Source organism: Hippocampus guttulatus, chromosome 4 (assembly GCF_054856545.1).
Source record: "Hippocampus guttulatus isolate MCC_2025c chromosome 4, RoL_Hgut_1.0, whole genome shotgun sequence".
NCBI lineage: Eukaryota > Metazoa > Chordata > Actinopteri > Syngnathiformes > Syngnathidae > Hippocampus > Hippocampus guttulatus.
The window spans coordinates 22,474,302-22,495,778 of NC_141264.1; the positions used below are offsets into that span (position 1 = coordinate 22,474,302).

Here is a 21,477-nt window from a genome sequence, read left to right on the forward strand (position 1 = left end):
GACGAGGCTTCAAAACAAGATGTTCTTCGACTGTCATCAGCAGGTTCACAGAGAGACTGGCGGAGTCACAGAAAGGCATAGAAGTTGGATATCCTTGGAAATTAGGAAAAAAACGAACAAAAACAAAACAACAACAAAAAAAAAACGCCCCACCACACATGCTGGCAAAGTACTTGAATGGATTGAAAGTTTGCTCAGCACCAAAATAACTTACATTTCATCTGAAATTCTGTCTGGTTAGAATGCTGAGGAGTGAGTAACTCTGGGAAGCCACAGTGCCTGGCGATAAAAACTGTTTAACTTCCGTCCATCCATCCATTCTCGACATCACTGAGTCTGTTCAGGATCACGGGTGCTGGTGGAGCCTCTCCCAGCTGCCTTGGGGGCGAAAGGCCGACGACACCCTGAGCTTGTCGCCGGTCAGTCGCAGGGCACACGTCGAAAGAGGCAACCTTTCTGAATCACTTTCACAGCGTCACTGAGTGGCGACTCAACTCACACTTGAAGTCAGGAAAACGTACCACGGCACCATCACTGACTCCAGGGCAATGTTCTGCTCCAAATCTCTTCACTACGATACAACAGCGCACAAGCGTTTATCTAATAACGTGTCATAAGAATATAAAACTTGACATCAAATACATCAGACTGAGCGGAGATGCTTATTATTTCCAGACAAACTCCCTCATGTTTTGAGAGTTACGTAGTTCTGTGGCCACTGTGAAATTGGCAAATAAAGCCAATAAAAAAAATAATTTAAAAATCGATTGCGTTGTTTCAGTTGAACGGGGCCTGCGGCCCTGGCTTGATGGAATTTTACGACGTGGAAGCTGAAATCTGAGACCACTGAACGAAAAAAAAAAAAACGCTTAAAAGAAGACGAAAGACTGTTAGAAATAAATGTTTACAATATGTTACAAAGGGATACAAACTTTTAAATGCAAGTCAGTGCTGTTGATCATGTTTAGGCCAGCAGAAAAGGCGTTTGACGGCAAAACAATGCAAACATTGAGCGATGTCCCCTGGCGACGATGGATACAAGTTGAATTGAATTACATTTCAATTGATTAAGGTCTCTTAAACGTGTCATTAATATTTACTGTCGGTTGAAATGTGGTATTTAGCGGTAGGCTACATTTGATTTTGACAAGGTTTCTCCCATGGAATTCTTTAATCTGAATTTCTACATGAGCAAACTTCATGTCGTTGAATCAAATACAAATTTATGAAGATGTTATCTCATGAAACAATTGTTTCATGAGATAACATGAGATAATTTGTCTTAAAAACTTTTGCCCATCTATTGAACAATGAATTATAATAAAACATACGTTTTAATGGTGATTAAAACAGTTGTCTATTTCTGATTGGATCCATTTTGATACTTACAAGACATTTTATGAAAATAATGAGAGAGCCAATTGTTATTCAATGATGAAAATTAACAACCTGCACAAATCTCGCGTACAAATTTGTGACTTTTGAAGAATTTAGGGTTGCTGTTGTTTTGGCTCCAGTGGAAGGCCCCAAAAGGCCAAATGAGCCCTAAAGTTCAACTTTTATTGTGTAAGCATCACGCTGGTATGCAGGACTGCGTGCAAACCTGTTTTAGCCAGTTGGGTTTCTTGGAAGACGCTTAATTGGAATACACGATCGGAGCCAAGATGAGAGATGCACAGACCTTTTAATTAGCGAGCCAGTCACAAGTTCAAATAGTTCAAAGAGGCTTGAGCCGAGGGAATTATCGGTTTGAATCAAATCAATTATCTCTTTCATTTCGACTCATTTGCAACACAGACGTTGAGGAATCATGTGCGTTCATTGCACCTCTCGGGATTCCCATTATCGACTCAATTTTCCTGGCATTCTTGATGCCTGATAAAACGACGCCAAACAAACATCTGGAGGTTTTGTCCCAATTTACTGCTGCTGATCAATACAAGAGTTCTTATCTTGCTTTTCCTGGCAAGCAACCAGGAAAAGCAAAAGATCTCTGCTAAATATTTATCTGGCCTAGTTCGTGCACATAAGTCTTTATCGCTTACATTGGGCCAAGAGGGTTGAAGTTAAGGTTGGGAAAACATTTCAATGTATTGCATGAGGCGCAAACGACACAGATGAAATTTCAGATCGTTAGCATTGAAAGATGAAGTAAACACGCATGTTATGGACCTACGAAACAGGGCATTAGGCCGCTATGCTACTCCCACCCTGTTTTGTTGTTGTTGTTTTTTTTACTGGACTTGAGTCTGCTTCTTGTTGAATTGCTTGTGTTTTTGTTGTTGTTAATGTTTTCTGAAAACAAAAAATGACTTACACAATAATGCTATTCGGCAAACAATATGGCGGCGCGGACACCCGCAGCGGCTCCTCTTGTTTTATGTTGAGAGGGAAGAAATTTCATCTGTGCTGTATGTTACACATACTGTATTCAATTCAATTCAATTCAAATACGGTGCAATAAAAATGTGGTGAAATTCAGTTCAGGTTATGACCATATTTTTATTATTTTCATACAATTTACAAAACATATTTTTGAATTAAGTCATTTTGGTGACTCATTCCGCACTACGCTACTCGCCGCATCAGCAAAAAAAAAGAAAAAAAAAAAAGATCTGAGCGATTAGAAGACAACAACAACAACCAAGAAGAAAACGTCTGAAGCATGTGTTATGATGCTACAAAAGACAGAGGTAGTACACCATCGGCACTAAACATCATGAAAAATCGCTCGGGAGGAAAGAATAAAATGTCAAAGATATCTTATTACCTTGTGGTTTTTAACATTAAGCCGCCATGCTACTTGCCACATAAATGAGAAAGGTTTCTCCTGCTCCAGGCTAATGATTTGTGCCAAATAGGCTGAAACTAACAAACGGTAGAAAGAATAAGTTGCAAACGCAGAAGACAAAAAGAACAAAGATGAAAAACAGAGCAAAGAGGAAGACAACAGATGTATTATGTTACGGTTGCAGCTGGCCGATATGCCCTCAAAATAAAATCTCTGAAGTTTTTTTTTCACCAAATATGAAAACCGCCCCTTTTGTCAAAACACGCATGCAAACATTTCAACAATTTAACATCACAAAATGAATGATCAAACTGCATGGTTTGGCAGGGCCGGCTTCTCGTGTTTGTAGTTATACAGGCTGGCCAATGCAACCGCAATCAAATACTTGCGGGTTGGAAGCAAATATGTCTGGTGATATATATATATATATATATCATATATATATTTATAATATATTTTCCCATTCAATTACTTTTTATTGTTTTTTTAGAGCAGGGTTCTTCATTTAGTTTTTATTAGTTTTAATATTAGCTTTAGTTTTCTTTTAATATATGGAAAATTTGTTAAACAAAAAGGTCACAAAGTCGTGTGTAATCAAGTAAACGAAATTCTCAAGCGACTGTTTGACGTTGCTTCTTCTGTACGGGTCCAGGGAAATAAATGCATTTGAATTGAATTGAACCCTAAAAGTTCAGGAATGGGGGCGGCCCGGTAGTCCAGTGGTTAGCACGTCGGCTTCACGGTGCAGAGGTACCGGGTTCGATTCCAGCTCCGGCCTCCCTGTGTGGAGTTTGCATGTTCTCCCCGGGCCTGCGTGGGTTTTCTCCGGGTGCTCCGGTTTCCTCCCACATTCCAAAAACATGTATGGCAGGCTGATTGGGCGCTCTAAATTGTCCCTCGGTGTGAGTGTGGGCGTGGATGGTTGTTCGTCTCTGTGTGCCCTGCGATTGGCTGGCAACTGATTCAGGGTGTCCCCCGCCTACTGCCCGGAGATGGCTGGGATAGGCTCCAGCACCCCCCGCGACCCTAGTGAGGATCAAGCGGTTCGGAAAATGGATGGATATATATATATATATATATATATATATATAAAAGATATATAAAATATTTTCTTGCTATGATATCAAATTGCAAATTGTCTTCCCTTTTAAAAACATTGAAATATCGCAAGCATGTTCTGTTACCCTTCTCCCATTGAAAATAAATGTCATACTCTCTGTCCAGTTTTAACTCTGCTCCGCTTTCAAAGCTAGTTATTCATCAATTTGTTGCGTGGATGTCATTCGGAGCCATCGTTTTCATGACAAAGAAAAGTCTTTGCTGACAGTTTTTCGTCAATCTGTTCAATGAAATTTTGTACAGTATATCAAAAGCACTCACGGTATCGGTACTTGATATCGGTGAGTACTCATACTGGTATCGGTTTGAAAAAAAAAGGTGGCATCCAGCATCTCTCGTATACATAAAATCACATAGACACGTGTGTATTTTTCCCGCACCACAATGCATGAGTTAATTCTGAATTCATCCTAATCATTGTGCCCGCAGAGCTCCAATCTACATAAACCAAAAACTATTTCCTCATAAAAGGTCACAGGTTTGATGCATCTCAGCCAATGTGCTTATTATGATAGTTGTGAGAGATGGCCCCAAAGCGTTTAGGACTTGCTAGCTAAACACAGAAAGTGACAACATTTAATAATGATATTCAGACTTCCCCCCCCCCCCCCCCCCCATTCACTCCAAAGTTAAATTCCACTGCATGCAAAGGCACGCATAAGAAAAGCCAAGAGTCGATAAAATGAATGAAAGAAAGGAACTCTGAGAGCGACGGCGGTTATGCTGAGATCACAAGCAAGCCAGCGCGATGTGTGTGTGCCGTCGGTCACGGTTGACGGTCGCTTGCCAAATGTCAATTTTCGGGAATGCTGTTTGTGATTCGGAGCGTGCATGTGTGCTTGATCAATACGAAAACTCGGAAGGATTAATGTGAGCGGTTTGATGGCGATTCCCAGTGCGCAACCACAGCACGAGCTTGTGCAATGCGCTCGCTGAGTGAGTCCTGCCAAAAGACAGAGGCAGACACACACAGCACAGCGAGCCCTCACGAGCGTTTGAAAGCGAGGGTAAAGTGATGAAAAGTGCCCTTTTCGCAGTTATTTTAGGACATACAGTAAGTCAACTCATTAGCTAATGTCGTTTCAATCATGATTGTTTTGAATGAATGACTGTAGTTTCAATAAGTTGTACACGGGTAAAAGAGAGGCGTTTGATGGGGTTTTTTAAGCCGGTCCCTCATTATGTGTTGTCACTGACGTCGATCTCGCATGACGAATAATAATGGCGACCATTTCGAGGTACTACAAACGTAGCGCGTCATTATAGGATCCGAAAGTTATTTTTTTTAAAGATTCACACTTTACTTGCTCACAAAATAGAAATCCAGACACTCATTTTTTTTAAAGATAAAAATCAAGAAGGCTGTTTTGATTTTTGATTTTTATTTTATTTTAAAAAAACTCGTTACGCTGAAACATTACGGTAAAAAATGCACTTGAATTGAAGTATTGTCGAAACCAGTGGTCGATTTTATGTGGACTGATGTTAACTTGTCATCTAACTTTGGGACTTTTAAAATCAAGTGAATAGTAAAGTATCTGAGTTACTTTTCAAATCAAGTATTCTGTAAAGCACAGGTGTCAAAGTCAAGGCCCCGGGGCCAGATCTGGCCCACCACATCATTTCACGTGGCCCGCGAAAGCAAAGCAAGCATGTCAACTTCCATGATGCTTGCTAAAGTCTAAACCAAATCATATCTAATCCAAAACAACAATTTTTGAACAAGCCATTATACTTGACTTCTGATTTTAAAACACGTTATCGATCAATTTGTTGTTCGCTGTGTATGTAGTATGTGGAGATGGTTCAACATTGATATGGTTTTACAAAAATTCACAGTCATAACGGCCCTGCGAGGGGAAACCGTAACAACAATGTGGCCCGTGACAAAAATGAGTTTGACACCCTTCCTGTAAAGTAACTAAATTCCTTTTTCAAGGTAACTGTGGCAACGCTGTGTCTTATACGTACCGTTATTGCCGATTACAGACGTATTCCAATGCAAGCATAGTGAAGCTCAAGTTTGTGTGTAGGCACTGTCAGTGAATTTTGGCAAAGGTATGGCGAGCTATAGCCTGTGCGACTGATCTGAGGACGGCCACATCGACCCTCCCCCCGTCGCCGCTACGATGCATCATAAACTGGGAATAATCCCATCAAGCGGAACATGCAGGGCCTTGCATGACACAGGTTCCGTGATTTCACCCTAATCTCTGGCCTTCCGTCATTGTTTTGCGATACGTTTCAATGGCGAGGATTAGTGCTGCAGATGATTAAAGATGCCTGAGCCATCCAGATGTTGATCTCATGTGAATGTTTTTTGGTCGGGGACGTTTGCTTTATACTGTACGTCGAGCAACGTCTGGAGTTAAAACATTCTTGGTTTTGACAGCTATATCCTGAGTAGACACACGGGTCTTTAAGGCTGTCAAGCCTGAAGACACACAGGTATAGATTTGAAGTGGACATTTTGGGATCATTTTGACCATTTCCAGGGGTCTTAATCAGAGGAAATTATCTTTGAGATTTTGGTCCAACGGCAATCAAATTTCAATGTGTTTCACATATTAAAGACAGATTGCTGACACAGCACTGTGAAAATTTTGTATTTTGTGTGGGTGGAGCATGGTGGCAAATTTTGATGAACTTGGTTCAATAGACTACCCAAAGGATTTTGAAATTCAGCCCCCGGAGCCAGTTTAAACCCGTACCTCACTGAGCGGCGAATGCTTGCCAACGTAGTGACTGTTGGGTTTCGTCAAGGTATGTAAAAAGTTGCAAACATATTCACAAACAGTTTTTCTTGTCGCGACAAAGTTTTTGCACAACAAACAGCACAAACAGCACAACAAAATGTCCTTACAAGTCCGCTGCGTCGCCAACAGTGGCAAGCGCTTGCAAAGCAGTGAAAAGCATTGGAAGACGTGTCGCCAAAGTTCTTTTTGATTCGCCAATGCTCTAGACCAGGTGAACATGGTCTAGAGCAGGGGTGGGCAATTATTTTTTGCATAGGGCCACATGAGAACCAGAAAATATTATGGAGGGCCAGATCAAAAGGGTGAACTAAATTCGACATAATATTAATTGGATTTCTTTATTTAAAAAGCAGTATTTTGCATTTTTTGGCACGTTTTTCAGACTTTAAGAGTACATTATTCCGTCGTATCGAACGGGATTTGCTTGACTTGGCGCTACTGCGGGCTTCCGTATCGTCTCCCCCTTCCTCCCTATGCTCTGTAACTTCAAGTAACTGTGCCACCTGGCGTTGAAATGCCATTGTCATTACAAGTCCAAAAGAAATGAATGCAGTCGTTGACATCGAACCTTAATTGTGTACCAACCTTCGCCGGATTAAAAAGACCGACGGGCCGGATTTGGCCCGCGGGCCGTAGTTTGCCCACCCCTGGTCTAGAGCATGGCTACCAATAAATTACAACCCATTTGTGTGGACCGTTCGGCGCTCTAAAGATTGTTAAAAAAAATCTAAACATCTTTGACAATGGACGGCAGAAAAATGATATCTCACTGAGTGGCAAAGGCTTGCACATAATCCGAATATCGTTTTTTTTCCCAACAAGGTTTGTTCAAGGCTGCAAAAGGTTGAAAAATAAAACCCAGACATTCGCAAACAGTTAACTCATTCGGTACCAGCCAATTCTGGACCAAGTCTGAAAAGACGTTTAAACACGTCTTTGGGAGTGAATGAGTTAATGGTCGCAAAGAGTTTTTCTTGTCGCCATGTTGAAAACTGTTTGCAAACAATAAAACTTCATGAGTCCGTGGCAAACGTCCTTGCAACATTTTGCCCCCCTGACTGCACCCTGATGAAAGACATTTGCTACGTGGCCAAACACTTGCAAACCCTTGCTGCTCAAACAGTCCCCAAATGTTCCCATACGAGTGGCAAATAGTTGCTCATCTTTGCAATGCTGTTCCAAATAGCCACTAATAGCTGCCATCTGTCTTTGGCAATCAGTTTCCCAATCATTTCACAAGTTGTCTCGAATCGTTGCTCAAAGGCAATAAATGTTGCCAATGACAGAGGTGGACCCGTGATTTTTCACCAACAAAGGTTTTATTGACTCGTAATTGTTCCAGTGGTACACCCAGAGTTTTGGGAGTATTAGGCCCCTGAAGCCAGTTTGACTCAGCGTTATAAAATTTGGGAGGCTTGCCCATCATGAGTAGTTGCAAAAAGGCATGCCTAAGAAGCAGAGGAAGCCACGTTACTGCGGTTCCGTCTTCCGACACATGTGACCCAGTCCAGACGCTTTTGGCAATAAAGCATTTTTGCTCACCATGGGATCAGTATGAATCACAATAAATTTGGTTACCCTTCATCACACACTGAGCCCGATTGTCTCATCTGTTTCCCATTTCGGGGGCGGCATGACTCAGTGGTAGAGTGGTTGATTCCTAACTCAGAGGTTTAGCAATTGCGACCATGTACAAGCATCCTTGAGCAAGATACTGAACCACCGGTTGCTCCTGATGCTGCGTCATCAGTTAGCTGAACGAGGTAACAGTACCTGAGGTAGAAAAGCACTATTTTAAGTGACAGCCCGTTTCCCCATTTCATGACTTAAATACGACATGGATGGTTTCTGAATGCTCCCCTTCCTATAGAGAGCCCTATCATCTCTTAGATTTATCCTTTCATGGTTTTTGAGTGGACGCAAAGTCCGCCTAAAAAAATTAAATAAAAAATTCTTACAGTTTTAGATAAGCGGCACCAACTCAGAATGAAGAGACCACGGAGGTACAAAATAATCGGAAAAGGGTCATGAAGCAATGACCAGAAAAGACACAGAGAGTCTGCGGTTTTAGCGTATACTTTTCTTTGAGACTTTTGTCTGATTGCTACCAAATTTGAAGCATGTAGACTCAACTTTTAGAATATTTGTGTGATCGTGGGCTGAATGTGGCCGGTCAGTACATTTTTGTTTGAAGAGATGTAATCTTATGGTCATTTTGGCCATTTCCATGACTTGTCATCATACAACACGAATACATCTTGACCAGTTTCACTTGATAACATGAAATTTAGTAGGCATATTTATCATGAGTAGAACCACGAAAAGATCAACCCAAACCAAAAGAGCAGCGTTTCTGTGTCTTTTCCCGAAAATAAGCCACCATTTTCGTGACATTTCCTGCGGTCCGTTGAAAGGAAGCGATTCTGTCCGATTGCGACTAAATTTGAAGCACGTAAAAATTGCAAATTTTTTTAGATTTGTTCATTGCGTCCGAGTAGTAAGATCCCGGCAACGTTCGACATCTCGCCTTGAACAAAGCAATAACTCCCGGTTTCCTTTCAACTCTGCAGAATGGCATCAAGTCCTCTGATCCGCTCGCAGCTGGTACTAAAATCATAAAGATAAGAAACTCCTGACCGCCTCTGAAGTCTTTTATGGTCTGCATATCATTATCACCAAACATGTTGATAAAAATCTGACCACTGAGCGGTAGAATAAAAAGGCTAAATACCAAAGCAGGCAGAAAAACAGGAAGTGTGCTGCATTAGCCCCCCCCCCCCTACCCCCATCGATGGACTCTCGCTTGCTGCCCTTCATGTGGTAATCGATTTAGCCTTTGAGCTCTGCCCGTCTGCTGAGCAGCACTTAAAGCGTTCGATCTAATACGGATGAATAAGAACAGACGCCAGACAGACAGACGGGAGACACTTGAGGCTGGAGAGAGTCTTCTTACTAATTCGACAGGCAACCGGACGACGTCTTCTTTGCTGTTTGAAGTGTTAAATCTTCACACTTCTGATTGAGCTATCAAAAGCACAACAAACATGAATTTGTAACCTCCAGCCAAACTTGAAACACTACTTTAAAACCCGAACCGAGGACTGAACCGTTAATTTGTAACTTTAAACCTTGTTTGAAAGCCTTCGAATCCTGATAATTGTTTGAAAACCAGATCGTGGCTTGAAATCCTAACCCAAGCTTAAAGCCAAGCAAACCATAACCATAGCTAGGAACACAAATTTGAAATCCTGATACTGGTCTTGACCCGACCACAGGCTTAAAACACATCGCTCTTTGGCACCCAAACTGACGACCGCTAGAATCACAAGAACAGGACTGATGGTTCCAAATTCTACTCGTGCTGACTTGAATTAGACTTGATAGGACCATTTGGTGGAAACAAAATATACTTGACGCAAATGTTAAGTCTGGATCGCTCTTTGCAAAATGTTAGCATTAAGTTGATAAAAACAAGATAATTTAAAAATAAAAGACAGCCGGTTGTTTGTTAGGGAGGGAAAAGGGAGGTGTCTATTTAAGGGAAGTGTAAGCCGATAACACACCCGACGGCTAATCGCTATTTGAGGGATAACCTTTATTATTCAATGCTAACAAAAACATTGTCTACATGACAATTATAACAAGAGATCCCCTGCAATGTTTACACGCTAATCACTTATGTAGAAACTTGACCGCTACTTGTGAAATACAGGAAGTTTTCTTTCGGATAAAAAATGGAGGGTAGGGGTAAATGTAAATAATCTTTTGTCATCGTTTCTCTTTTTTCAGACACTCTTTGTAGTTACTTGAAAAACACTTTGATCGTCACAAGCTGTCTGTAACGGTCAGTTTTCCAAGGGCCTGCCGTGTTTTAGGAGCAAACACGTATTTTTTTTTTTTGGTTTTGTTTTGTGACACACTCTGAGCCCCTCGAATTAAAAGAGAGCCAATGCTACCTACCATTCACTGGTCTAGTTAATGTTGGTTTGTTTGTTTTTTTTGTTTGTTTGTTTGTGTTTAAAACTTTCCAAGCTGAATGATCACAGTTGACCCAGACGTTTCTCCACCCATTCCCACCCAAAAAAAAAAAACGTAGTTGATAGCAAATGACGTCAACGACACTCCTCACACTACAGCACTTCGGATTCCGATTAGGAAATTGACATTTGTTGACTGGTCTGACTTCAAAGGAGGAAAAATACCACCAAATAACAAAATATCAAGGTAAAACTCCGAATACATGACATTAGGATCACAAATGAATATCCGCGATAGAGTGAATCCGCAATAACCAAACCGCTAAGTAGCAAGGGAGCACTGTAATACGCTTTGACGTTCATCTTATTAAGTTTAAGGTTGCTTTTATTTCCAGAAAATGGTCTGTTGGGGAAGAGAAAAGCTCCCCGGTGAAGGCTGAAGTGACAGCCGAAACTGTCAGCTGAGGGAGCATCTATTTCTTGTGAGCAAGATTAAAAAAAAAAAAACATCATGGGAAGTATTATGTAACAAGGACTCAACAAATATCATAAGCATAATACTGCTTCAAAGGTTTGATGCATTCCAACCTTTAACATCTTCAATAAAGCTGGGGTGGTCCCATTTTCCATCCCTTGCTTGCCAAGTTGCCACCTTCGAAAGTGTTTTTTGTGGCTTGAATCCACCACAGCTTCCAGACGACTTTTTAACCATCCTTCTTGTGACAAACGGCTCTGCAGTAATACTGAAAGAAATACATTTTAAATCAACCCGAAAAACTCATGTATTCAAGTAATTGCCAAAGACAAAAACAAAGGACATTTTTACTAGTTTTTCTAGTTAGTTTTTGTGAGCGTTTCCCTTTCACACAGACACCACGGTAGCCTCTCTAACAGACATACCCCCAAATTATCTGCGACAAGTGGCGACAGCGACAATTGAGGCGCTGACAGCGCTCAACCAAACAGGGTGTGAAAAGCGAGCATGGAACGTTAAACTTTGTCCCTTTTTCCCGACTTACTGAAATACCCGAACACAACGTTGAAAATGAGCGAGGAAAACGTGATAACCTTTCACAACGTAAATCCCTGAAGGAAAAAAGCTGGTGAAGACAGGCTGCGTGAAAGGGGTGAAGGAGAGCGTCTGATGGGTAAAAGTCAAACCATACCAAGCGTGTTTGAAATCTGAGATTGAAAAAATGGCCCACATAAATTGCCTTATGCAAAATCTGCCACTTCAAAGGACAGGAACCCCATGTTGACCGTGTGAACTTTTGAAACAAATGCGCCCCGAAATCAATTACGATTCTCAAATACATAACAGCCCAGTCTTCAATGTTTCATGTGTTTTTATTAGTTATTTTTCACATTATTTTAAATTAGAACCAACAAACTGTGGTCAGATTCCCTGCGCTTTGATGTGGCTCTGCTGTGGAAAAACTAGGCCCCACAGATGTACATTCAGCGAAGATACATCATCTTATTGGCGCAGAGAACAATTACCTTGACACATTGTCACTGATGTCTGATGCTGCAGATGTTCGTAGACAACGTTTGAAATGCGCAGTATCCTCCTTGCACGCAATGAAGAACGATATGCATACGGGGGTGTTAGAAGTTGGGTGAAACGACGCCTCGGTGAGTGGTGGCAACGCATGGGTGTGTGCGTCATTCTTTTCCATTCCATCCAGAATCAGAGTTTTATTCACATATTCAGGACAATGCCCGTCACAAGTCCAATTCCTTCCTAGTTGCTAGCTCGCTAGTCGCTAACGTGCGTTCCACCTTGCGTACAAATCACCCACTGATGTACGGCTTTGTATTATCAAGTCGAAGTGAAAAGCAACGCTTTGCTGCACTAAACTTACTCAATCACACTATATGTGCTGTGTTTTTCAATAGTCTACCGCTAGCACATGCACTGATTCGCTAGCTAACGGGCAATTGGAATGATCAATTGTCTGGCCCATTCCTGAGCTAGCTAGCTCGCTAGGTAGCTAGCTAGATAGATAGATACTTTATTCATTCCGTGAAGGGAATTATATGTCATGCAAAATGTGGACGTGATACAGTGTGAAAAATACTTTGCAATTTGTCCCAAATGAGCTCAGTGAAATGAGTCAGTAGATAACAACATATGAAAGGATGAGTTAAGACAGAAAATTTTGATCATCATCACAACGGGATATAGTTGATGGATCATGTGAAATTGTGGGAACCGCAGTGTGAAAAAAATGCTTCACGAGAAATCCTAAATGAACAATGTTGCTCCAGAAACCTGTCAGATGGGTCAAATGTGGCCAAGTCCGAACAAGGCCAAATCCGTATTTAAACACTTGCTAAAATCCGTTTGGACAGTCAGCCCTAAAAATTGCATTTGAAAATAAATCGGAATCATTTGAATCCGATATCCCTTCAGCTTAAACGCATCCTAAGACTTTAGTGTTTTCAACTGTGGTGATAGTAGCAAGCCTTACGCTGGGTGGTTTGTCAAGAACAAATGCTGTTTTCGAGAAATTTTGCCATGTTGCTCCAAAGTTGTAATGTTATACTTACAAATACTGCAAAGCCTAGGCAGCGGAAGAAACACATTGCCTTATCCGTCGGTGGGGAGTTAGTGCTATAGAAATAATGCAAAGCCTAAGCTGTCGAGTGCTATTGGAAGCGTGTCGTGGCAGCTTTGAAATTTCTATCATGGCTGTAACAGTAAACATGTGCATAATAAAAAAAAAACAATCTGAGCCAATGAATACAACAATCCAAAGCAGGAGTTAAAACATACCCTCTTGTTCATTGCATGCCAATAATAATGTCAAAAATCTCTTATGTTTGGACTATTGTTCACTCGGGGTCTCCCCTTGAGGCACATTTTTAGTGGAAAAACCGGTGTGGGTTTTTACGAACGTTCACACCAGGACACCGTTTGCCTGTGGGGAACCATGTGTCAATCAGCGGGCTCTTCCTTCATCCCATGCACTGAAAAGCTGCAGTGAAATTGTCAGAGGTCCGATCTCGTCTTTGGTGTTTTTTAAGTAAACGAGCATGATACAAGCTTAAATCTTGTGACAGTACACCCATTACTATTTTACGGGAGCAAAGCGTCTTCCACTAAATTGTCATGAACCGATTAAACTTGTCTCAGTGCATGTTAAACTGTGCTAGCTTACTTAGCTAGCATAGTTTGCTCTAGCAACACATCGCCGACAGTTTCTTCTTTAAGTTACCTAGACTGACTTTTAGCAAGATAAAACTTGTTAAACCTCGCACTGGGCGCGGGTCAATTGTCAACAGTCACACATGTAGGCAAAGCAACATTCGCAGACTAAGTCACAAAGCTAACTTTTGGCAAGAGCGATTCCAACCCAGAACTTTATATATATACTTTATTGAACTTTATATGTAATTTTTGTTCTTCTACTTCCCCCTTTCATAATTTTGCTGCAAATAAAGGTTTTCTTATCTTATCTTATGTTATCTTGGAACCTCGTAATTGACTCTGAGGTAGATGGTCCAGTTTTCTTTCCTCTCTCAAAATCCTCTCATTATTTTGCTTGTCAGCAAAAACGGATTTTTGTTGTGTACTTATTATTACCTTCAAGCTAACCATTATTTAGACACAACTGCCTCTTGCCTCTTATACACATGACAATTAATGTAGTATAAATATATATAACAATTTAAAATGCACACAAATGTACACCAAAAAAATACTACTTGTGTTAGTTTGCATAAGCTTGGGCGAACTAGCCATGCCTGCACCCAACTCTGCGGGCATGACTAATCAACGCCTGATCCAATTGTTACACTCAAGTACAAAGTTTGGGAATGAAAATGTCACTGAAACGTGCACTGCGGAGCACAGCATACAGTAAGTAAGTCGAGCATTCAGTAGCCCCCCTTAATGATCAGCTCAAAACACAATCACTGCCATTTTACTAACATCTTTAAGCAAGGAAAACTGCAATGGCACAACATTCTCATTTTTTTTGTCCTCCTTTTGTGCTGAGTTCAAGTACCGAGCTGTTTGGATCTATAATTGATGGCACCTTGATCAAGGATAGCGAGGAAGATTGTACTGTAATCCATCTTGTCATCTGTGTGGTTTTGGAAAAGAAAAATCCCGACGGCTCCTTTCCGGTATTTAAAAGAGTTTTGTGTTTTGTTCATGGAACAGGCAAACAAACAAAACTTCCTTATTAGTGATAACAGAGCACTTCAATGATTTGGGGGAAGCCAGCAGCCACATGAAAGCCAGGTTTTGTTTCATCCATCCATCCATTTTCTAATCCGCTTATCCTCACAAGTGCTGCGGGTGTGCTGGAGCCTATTCCAGCCGTCATTGGGCAGAGGGCGGGGTACACCCCGAAGTGGTTGCCAGCCAGTCACAGGGCACATATAAACAAACAACCGTTCGCGCTCACAATCAAACCGAGGGGCAATTTAGAGTGTTTAGAAACTGGAGTACCTAGAAAAAAAAACACACACAGGCAAACTCCACACAGGAAGGCTGGAATCAGAATCAAACCCTGCACTTCTGCACCGTGCTAACCAGTCTACTACCATGCCACCTGTTTTGTGTCATTTACTGTAACCCCAAATGCTCAAAATACTACCAAAAAGCACATAGTAACACCCGCAGCAGGTTCTTTACAAAAGAGCTTCAAAAAAAATCCTTACAGGTGTTCCTTGTAGGTGAACATGAGCTGAGCTACAAACCTAGAACCTCAAGCCAAGCACTTCAGTCCACCGTGGTGCCCCATATTAATGTAAAAATTGAAATCGTAGGGAAAAAAAGCAATCCTTCCAAAAAAAAAAAAAAATCTTGACAGCAAGATAGGAGCCCAAAGAACCCATTCAGTTGAGAAAACAAGAAGCCAAAGAGACAAAAAACACTTGACTGTGAGTCAGACATGCAAACAACTCGCCTACTGTGCTGCGACATATTGATCAAGTTGAAATCAGAGGAAAAAGCACCCAAAACCCCCCAAACGCTGTCTGTTTCTTGAGGCTATACAATACTGAGGCAACAATCACTTGGAGGAAGCCTTGTGACACTGGACTAAATAATATATTTTTAAAGAAGGATGGGGGTGGGGAGGGGGTGGCTCGGTGCTGGTTACGGTGCAGCTCACAGTGCAGAGATCATGGGTTTGATTCCTGTGTGGTGTTTGGATGTTCTCCTCGTACCGGCATGGGTTTTCTCCGGGTACTCCGGCTTCCTCCCACATGCATGATAGGTTGATTGGACACAATCGTCCTTATGTTTGCCTGTGAGTGTGAATGGTTTTCTGCCTTTGCGTGCACTGCTACTGGCTGGCGACCGCTTGCGGATGTACTCTGCCTACCGCCCAGTAGCAGCCGGGATAGGCTTCAGCACACCCGCGTCCCTGGTGAGGATAAGCGCTTTGGGAAATGGATGAATGGACGAATTGGGAGGGAATCTATTTGGAGGGGAGCTGGGGGAAGGGCGCGTGTGCATATTTGGTTCGAAAAGGGGGGTGGGGACAAGTCAAAGGTTAAAAAGGTGTATATTTGGTATATTTGTGACAAAGGGGGTATTTGTGGGGATTAGTTAATTCAAAGGTCAAACAGTTTGAACCTGAGAATAAAGAACATGAAGCCTTGGTGCTCTGTTCAAGACTACTTCATCTAAGAAAGAATCTATTGGGCTCATTGACTTGTTGGAGACAATAAGTTGTTTACAAAAACATGAATGGTACTCATAATAATTATAATTATAATAATGATTATAATAAAGGAGTGCCGGTGCATTCAAGGACAGCATCATCTCACAAAATCACCTAAATGATCACTTCTTGACTCTTAAGTGGTTAAACAACTACATTGACAAAGACAGCGATTTTTAACAAAAACAATGCATGTTCTTGAGCGCCGATTAAGAGATCCAGTGATGCTTAAGAACTGAAGCAGTGGCGCATTGAGGGACCACATCAGAATTCACCCACATTTGGTGCAGTTTACTCACGACAATAAATTGTTCAAAGAAACATTTGTCAATTATGTTCAGTAAAATACTGTATTTGCAAAGCGCCTTTCAAGAGAGCCAACACTGCTTACATTAAGCAGTGGTGCATTCAAGGATTACATAATTGAATAAATTCAACCATCAGGTTCATCAACTCCAAGATATCTTTCAGTTGTACTTGACTTGACGTTTACAAAAAGCTGCCATGTGCATGATTCATTTTTATTGCGTGCATTTCAAGGGAAACAAATGATCCTAAATGCATTCAAGCACCACATCATCTCAAAGAAAATATCTCCAATATGTTAATGGACGACAGTAAATTGTTTTTTTTTTTTTAACTATACTATGTTCATAAAAATAATTCTATATTGGTTTTATAAAGTGCCTTTCAAGACGACCATTAACTCCTGGAACACTGGTGCGTGCGTTCAATGACCACATCATCTTACAAAATCACATTTGTTAGGTTCATTAACCACACTCATTTGTTGACAAAAACACGTATGATATGATGATAATAATAATAATAACAATTTAAAAACTCACAGTATTATGACACTTTTCAAGGGACCCAATGGCGCATATAGGTCACGAACCATCCAACATAACTACCAAAAAGCGGCATTTTAATGTAAAAACAATGCTGCTGTGCTCAATTAGTCAAATCTGCGCTGCCGTGTGAACACACATATCTGGACCCGGGACGCCATTAAAAGTCAGCCTTACGTGCAAAAGTTCCACACGCAACAACGGCAATGAAATAATAAAAAGCTGCATCCATGCATGCATGCAAAAATAGTCATTTGAAAAAAAATCCAGACTTACTTTTGGCTTCTTCATATGGAACGACAGGGGACAAGCTCGAGTGCGCGAAAGCCTATTTTATTTTACTTCTACGGGCAGGAAAGGGGTTGTCATCATCTTGTGTGCACATATCCAACACGTCAAAATTAGTATCCGAAAAGAGGGAGGCCCCAAAAATATCACCCAAAAATGAAGAATAAGGAGTTGTTGGCGGCCGCGGTAAGGGAGGTGTTCGGACGACTTAAGTCAGTGAGTGAATGCGTGCGTTTTTTTGCAGGGGGCGTGCAAAGAGCGTCCGAGTGGCGCGCGTACATCCAGAAGGCTCCCTCCCGCGCAGGAAGGGCGCAAAGCTTTATAATATGGAGTGGCAACAGCAGCCAGAGAGAGAGAGAGAGAGAGAGAGAGAGAGAGAGAGGAGAGAGAGAGAGAGGGAGAGAGAGAGAGAGAGAGAGAGAGAGACGGCCTCCTCTTCTTTCTCCGCCCCGGTGAAGAGGAGAAGAGAGGTGGCCCGCTTCCACGTTCACTTTGACGCCGCGCATGCTCCTCCGACTATCCACCCACCTTCTGTTTAACAAGATGATAATAATGTACACCTGAGTAATGCAGTGTTCCCCAACATTGACTGAGACAAATCTCATGGAACACCACCAAATAAAAATGTCACCAAAAAATGTGAATACGGAAATGATGATGCTCATCTCAATTTCGGATGGGGTTGACTGACAGGCGATCGGTGCGATGTTTTCCCCATTGGCCTCTCGTCACACAGTCAGCAGTTCAGTTTTTGACCTCTGCCTCTCCCCTTGTGGGCCTTTCCCCTGAAAACGAGAATGGATGGATTCAACATTTCCCGTTCGCAGAGCTGTATTAGCACTCCTCTGAGGAAATGGATTACATGGTCTTTATGTATAGCTATACAAAGTGAGCCAAACAGTACTTTTAAGTATTTTTCCAGGCAGCCGCGAGTATTCTTAAAACGCTCACAAGCCATAACTACAAAAAAAAAAAAAAACAGCGAAAATACATTTTTAGTTTTCTAACAATTTGTATGGAAATATTTTTGGTTTTTTATGCAATCTAACAAAGAACGTTTGCAATCAGTAAAAACGATTTGCAAACAAAAGAGTGGATTCTAAATGTAAAAATTAGGATCGCCAAACAAGACTATTATTTCCGAATTTGAAAAAAAAGTGCTGGTTCACATTAAAATGTTTTCATATCCTGAAGTGTTGGTTGCAAGTTTTGGAATTTTATTTGCAACTTGTGAGTTATGGTTGCGAATCAATCTCAATCATGTAGGCGGGTCCTCCCCCAAAACGGAGTTTAAAGCCTTTTCATTGGTCAGTTAAAAATGATGCTGTGACGATTTCCGCTCTCAAGGTCGTTAGAGTGAGCACCGGGAAAAATACGCATCCGGATTGCACTCCGCCATGATTTGAAAGACCAAAACGAAGCTTCCCACACCTCGCTGCAATGTAGCCGGGGATAATTGGTACGTTTATTCTAACGTTTATGCCTTTGTAATATCTTAAAAACAACCCTTGAGCTGGGGTTTATATCGTATTTTTGTTTAGCCGTTATGGTTAGCGTCTGAGGTACCGTCCGACCGCCCAAACGAAGTAACAGTTTGACTCCGGTTAGTCATGTTATTCACTACTGCTGCTAGTAAACATGACACGAATAAACTGCTCAATGACATATCTGGTATTATGATTATGATGACGATGATTATTTTACTCATAGAGAAAACTTTCTCTTCACAGTAGGTTCGACAACCAGACCACAGGCTAAGGTAGGCTGTCACTTGCTTCAAAAAATACATCGGCTCCCAATGTTATCGTGGTGGGGAAATTTTCAATGTTCATTGACATCGTTGACATAATCTTTGTTGACAAAAATGGGTACTTGATCTTCATGGATGATTTAATCAACTCAGATGATCACAAACACACATTTGTTCACTTCTTTGAAGACTGATTGTTTTCCCTCATCTTACAACAATTTTGCTTTCCTGTTTCCCGAATCATATTCATGAGATTCATTCAAATTGTGTTGCATGTTTACAAAAACGTGTACGTATGTTAGATTGCAGACGATGTTGAGAGAGACCCAAGCTTAGATGAATTGAAGACTCAAAATTGCCTTTTCTATGATTGAAGACATAATTTGCTTAATCCAAACTCAAAAAATTCTTCGCTGTGTAGAAACCATGTAGGCTGCTACGTTAGATTCATTGAAGACTCAATATTTTCTGTTTGGGAAAACATACATTTATGGCATTATAAGCTCTAAATATTCACTGTTTAATCTGAATTTTCATTGATATTACTCAAGACTAACTGTTGTTGGTTGCTGACTAATTAACTGTATTGCAAACTGGATATTTTTCTGTCTTCACATGCAGTGGTGGGGAAAACAAAGAAATAATAACGTAAAATTATTTTAAATTCTAAGTTTACCATCATGAACTTTATAGTGGTTTTCTGTTTGAACTTTGAAGCCAAAAGTGTCCATGATTTAATATATAAATGTTGTGGCTTTATTTATTTTTGAATTTGCACATTTCCTGTTCAAATAAACACGGGGTTTGGGAAGTGCAGGTGCCAGCAGCCATCCTTCCTAGACTTATTGTGCAATCATTCATAAAAGCAGATTGACACAGGACAACACCACCTTCTGTTGGTAAAATTACTGTATTGCAATAGAGGATGCTATTGGCAAGTGTCTGTTTTGTCTCTCTTAGTTTTGCAGTGTGTGTAAAACCACAGATAAAGTGTTAGGGGAGGCAGACCGAATTCCGCCTCCACACAGGAGCCCTGGCTACAGAGGACAAATTGGTTACTGAATGCTGTATCTCAAACAATCATTTGGGGCACCCTGACTTCAGCCCATGAAAGATTGGCCAGTTGGGAGAAGTTGGCTTCATGTCACGGGATAATGGACCCAAACTTGCTCTCTCTCAGCACCCCTCCATCACTCTCTCAGCTGTAGGCTACTATTGTAAAACGGTACCGCAAATTGCTAGAGGCCATGAAAACAATGGGAAGAATTCCTTTGTAGTACATGCTCCATGACCATGGCAAGGCCTGAATGTTTATATGTCTCCTGTCCACCTATCCCACACAGTTGGGAAATTTCCGCATGGACTTTACCTGTGGGAGTATAAAGCCTTTACGTGACTGCGCGGAGTCAAACGTTTAGTTACACCCCATTTAGTCCAACCTCAAACCGCAGGCTGTCATCAGGTGCAATTGCCACACGGTAGGTCTGGTAGCTTCCTTTTAAGGTGAATATGGCAGTCACACTACTGTATTCCAATTAAAACTATTCCGAATGACTCAACGGAATGAAAATCCTCCAAATAAACACTTCACATAAAAAAAAAGCCAAATTGGAATGAAATTTAATTCTGATTCACAGGGTGATCTATTTCTAATGCCAATCCAAACGAGCATCATCTAAACCGTTTCAATCATTACCTGCACTGAAGATGACTTTGTTCTTTGCCATTTACAAAAGCACATAGGATTGTGAAAAACACGTTGTACGTGAGCTTCATTGAACACTGCATAGTCTTTGATTACAAGTATGTGTTGGCTTTTACAAAAGGCCAAATTGTACGTTGGTGTTATTACAAAACACCTTGTGGTCTTGGATAAGGTGCACTTGTAATGTCACTTTCCACCCTAAACTGGGTGTCATTTTCAATGCAGGATACAAATAACCGATCTTTGTCAGCCATGACTTCAAAATGGCGCCGCGTGAGTGGCTGCCTTTCCAGCAGCTCCTATATTTTGTTGTTGTACTTCTTCCTTTCATAACTTTGCTGCTGTGAATTGGGAATTTCTCCGTTGCGAGACTAATAAAGGTTTTCTTATCTTATCTTATCACATGTTGTTTTGCATTTTTCCTTGAAGTCAGATGAAAGCTGAAGGGACCAGAGGTTGCAAACAAACTGTCCATTTGGTGGACTACACAGGCAGCCTTTTGAAATTCCACAATCAGAAATTCTTCTCTCAGCAATAGCAGAGACATCTTAACTGT

General features: G+C 41.2%; 1 protein-coding gene across 2 annotated transcripts in view; it reads right to left on the minus strand.

Moving 5' to 3' along the window:
• Nucleotides 1–17,753, minus strand: part of kitlga (kit ligand a) — a 39,894-nt gene extending 22,141 nt beyond the window's left edge. For both annotated transcript variants that reach the window (XM_086109281.1, XM_086109280.1), the window contains exon 1: nt 17,455–17,753. In XM_086109281.1, the coding sequence (XP_085965407.1) occupies nt 17,455–17,469 (15 nt within the window). In that variant the 5' untranslated portion in view covers nt 17,470–17,753. The remainder of the gene's footprint in view (nt 1–17,454) is intronic.
• Nucleotides 17,754–21,477: the final 3,724 nt, after the last annotated feature.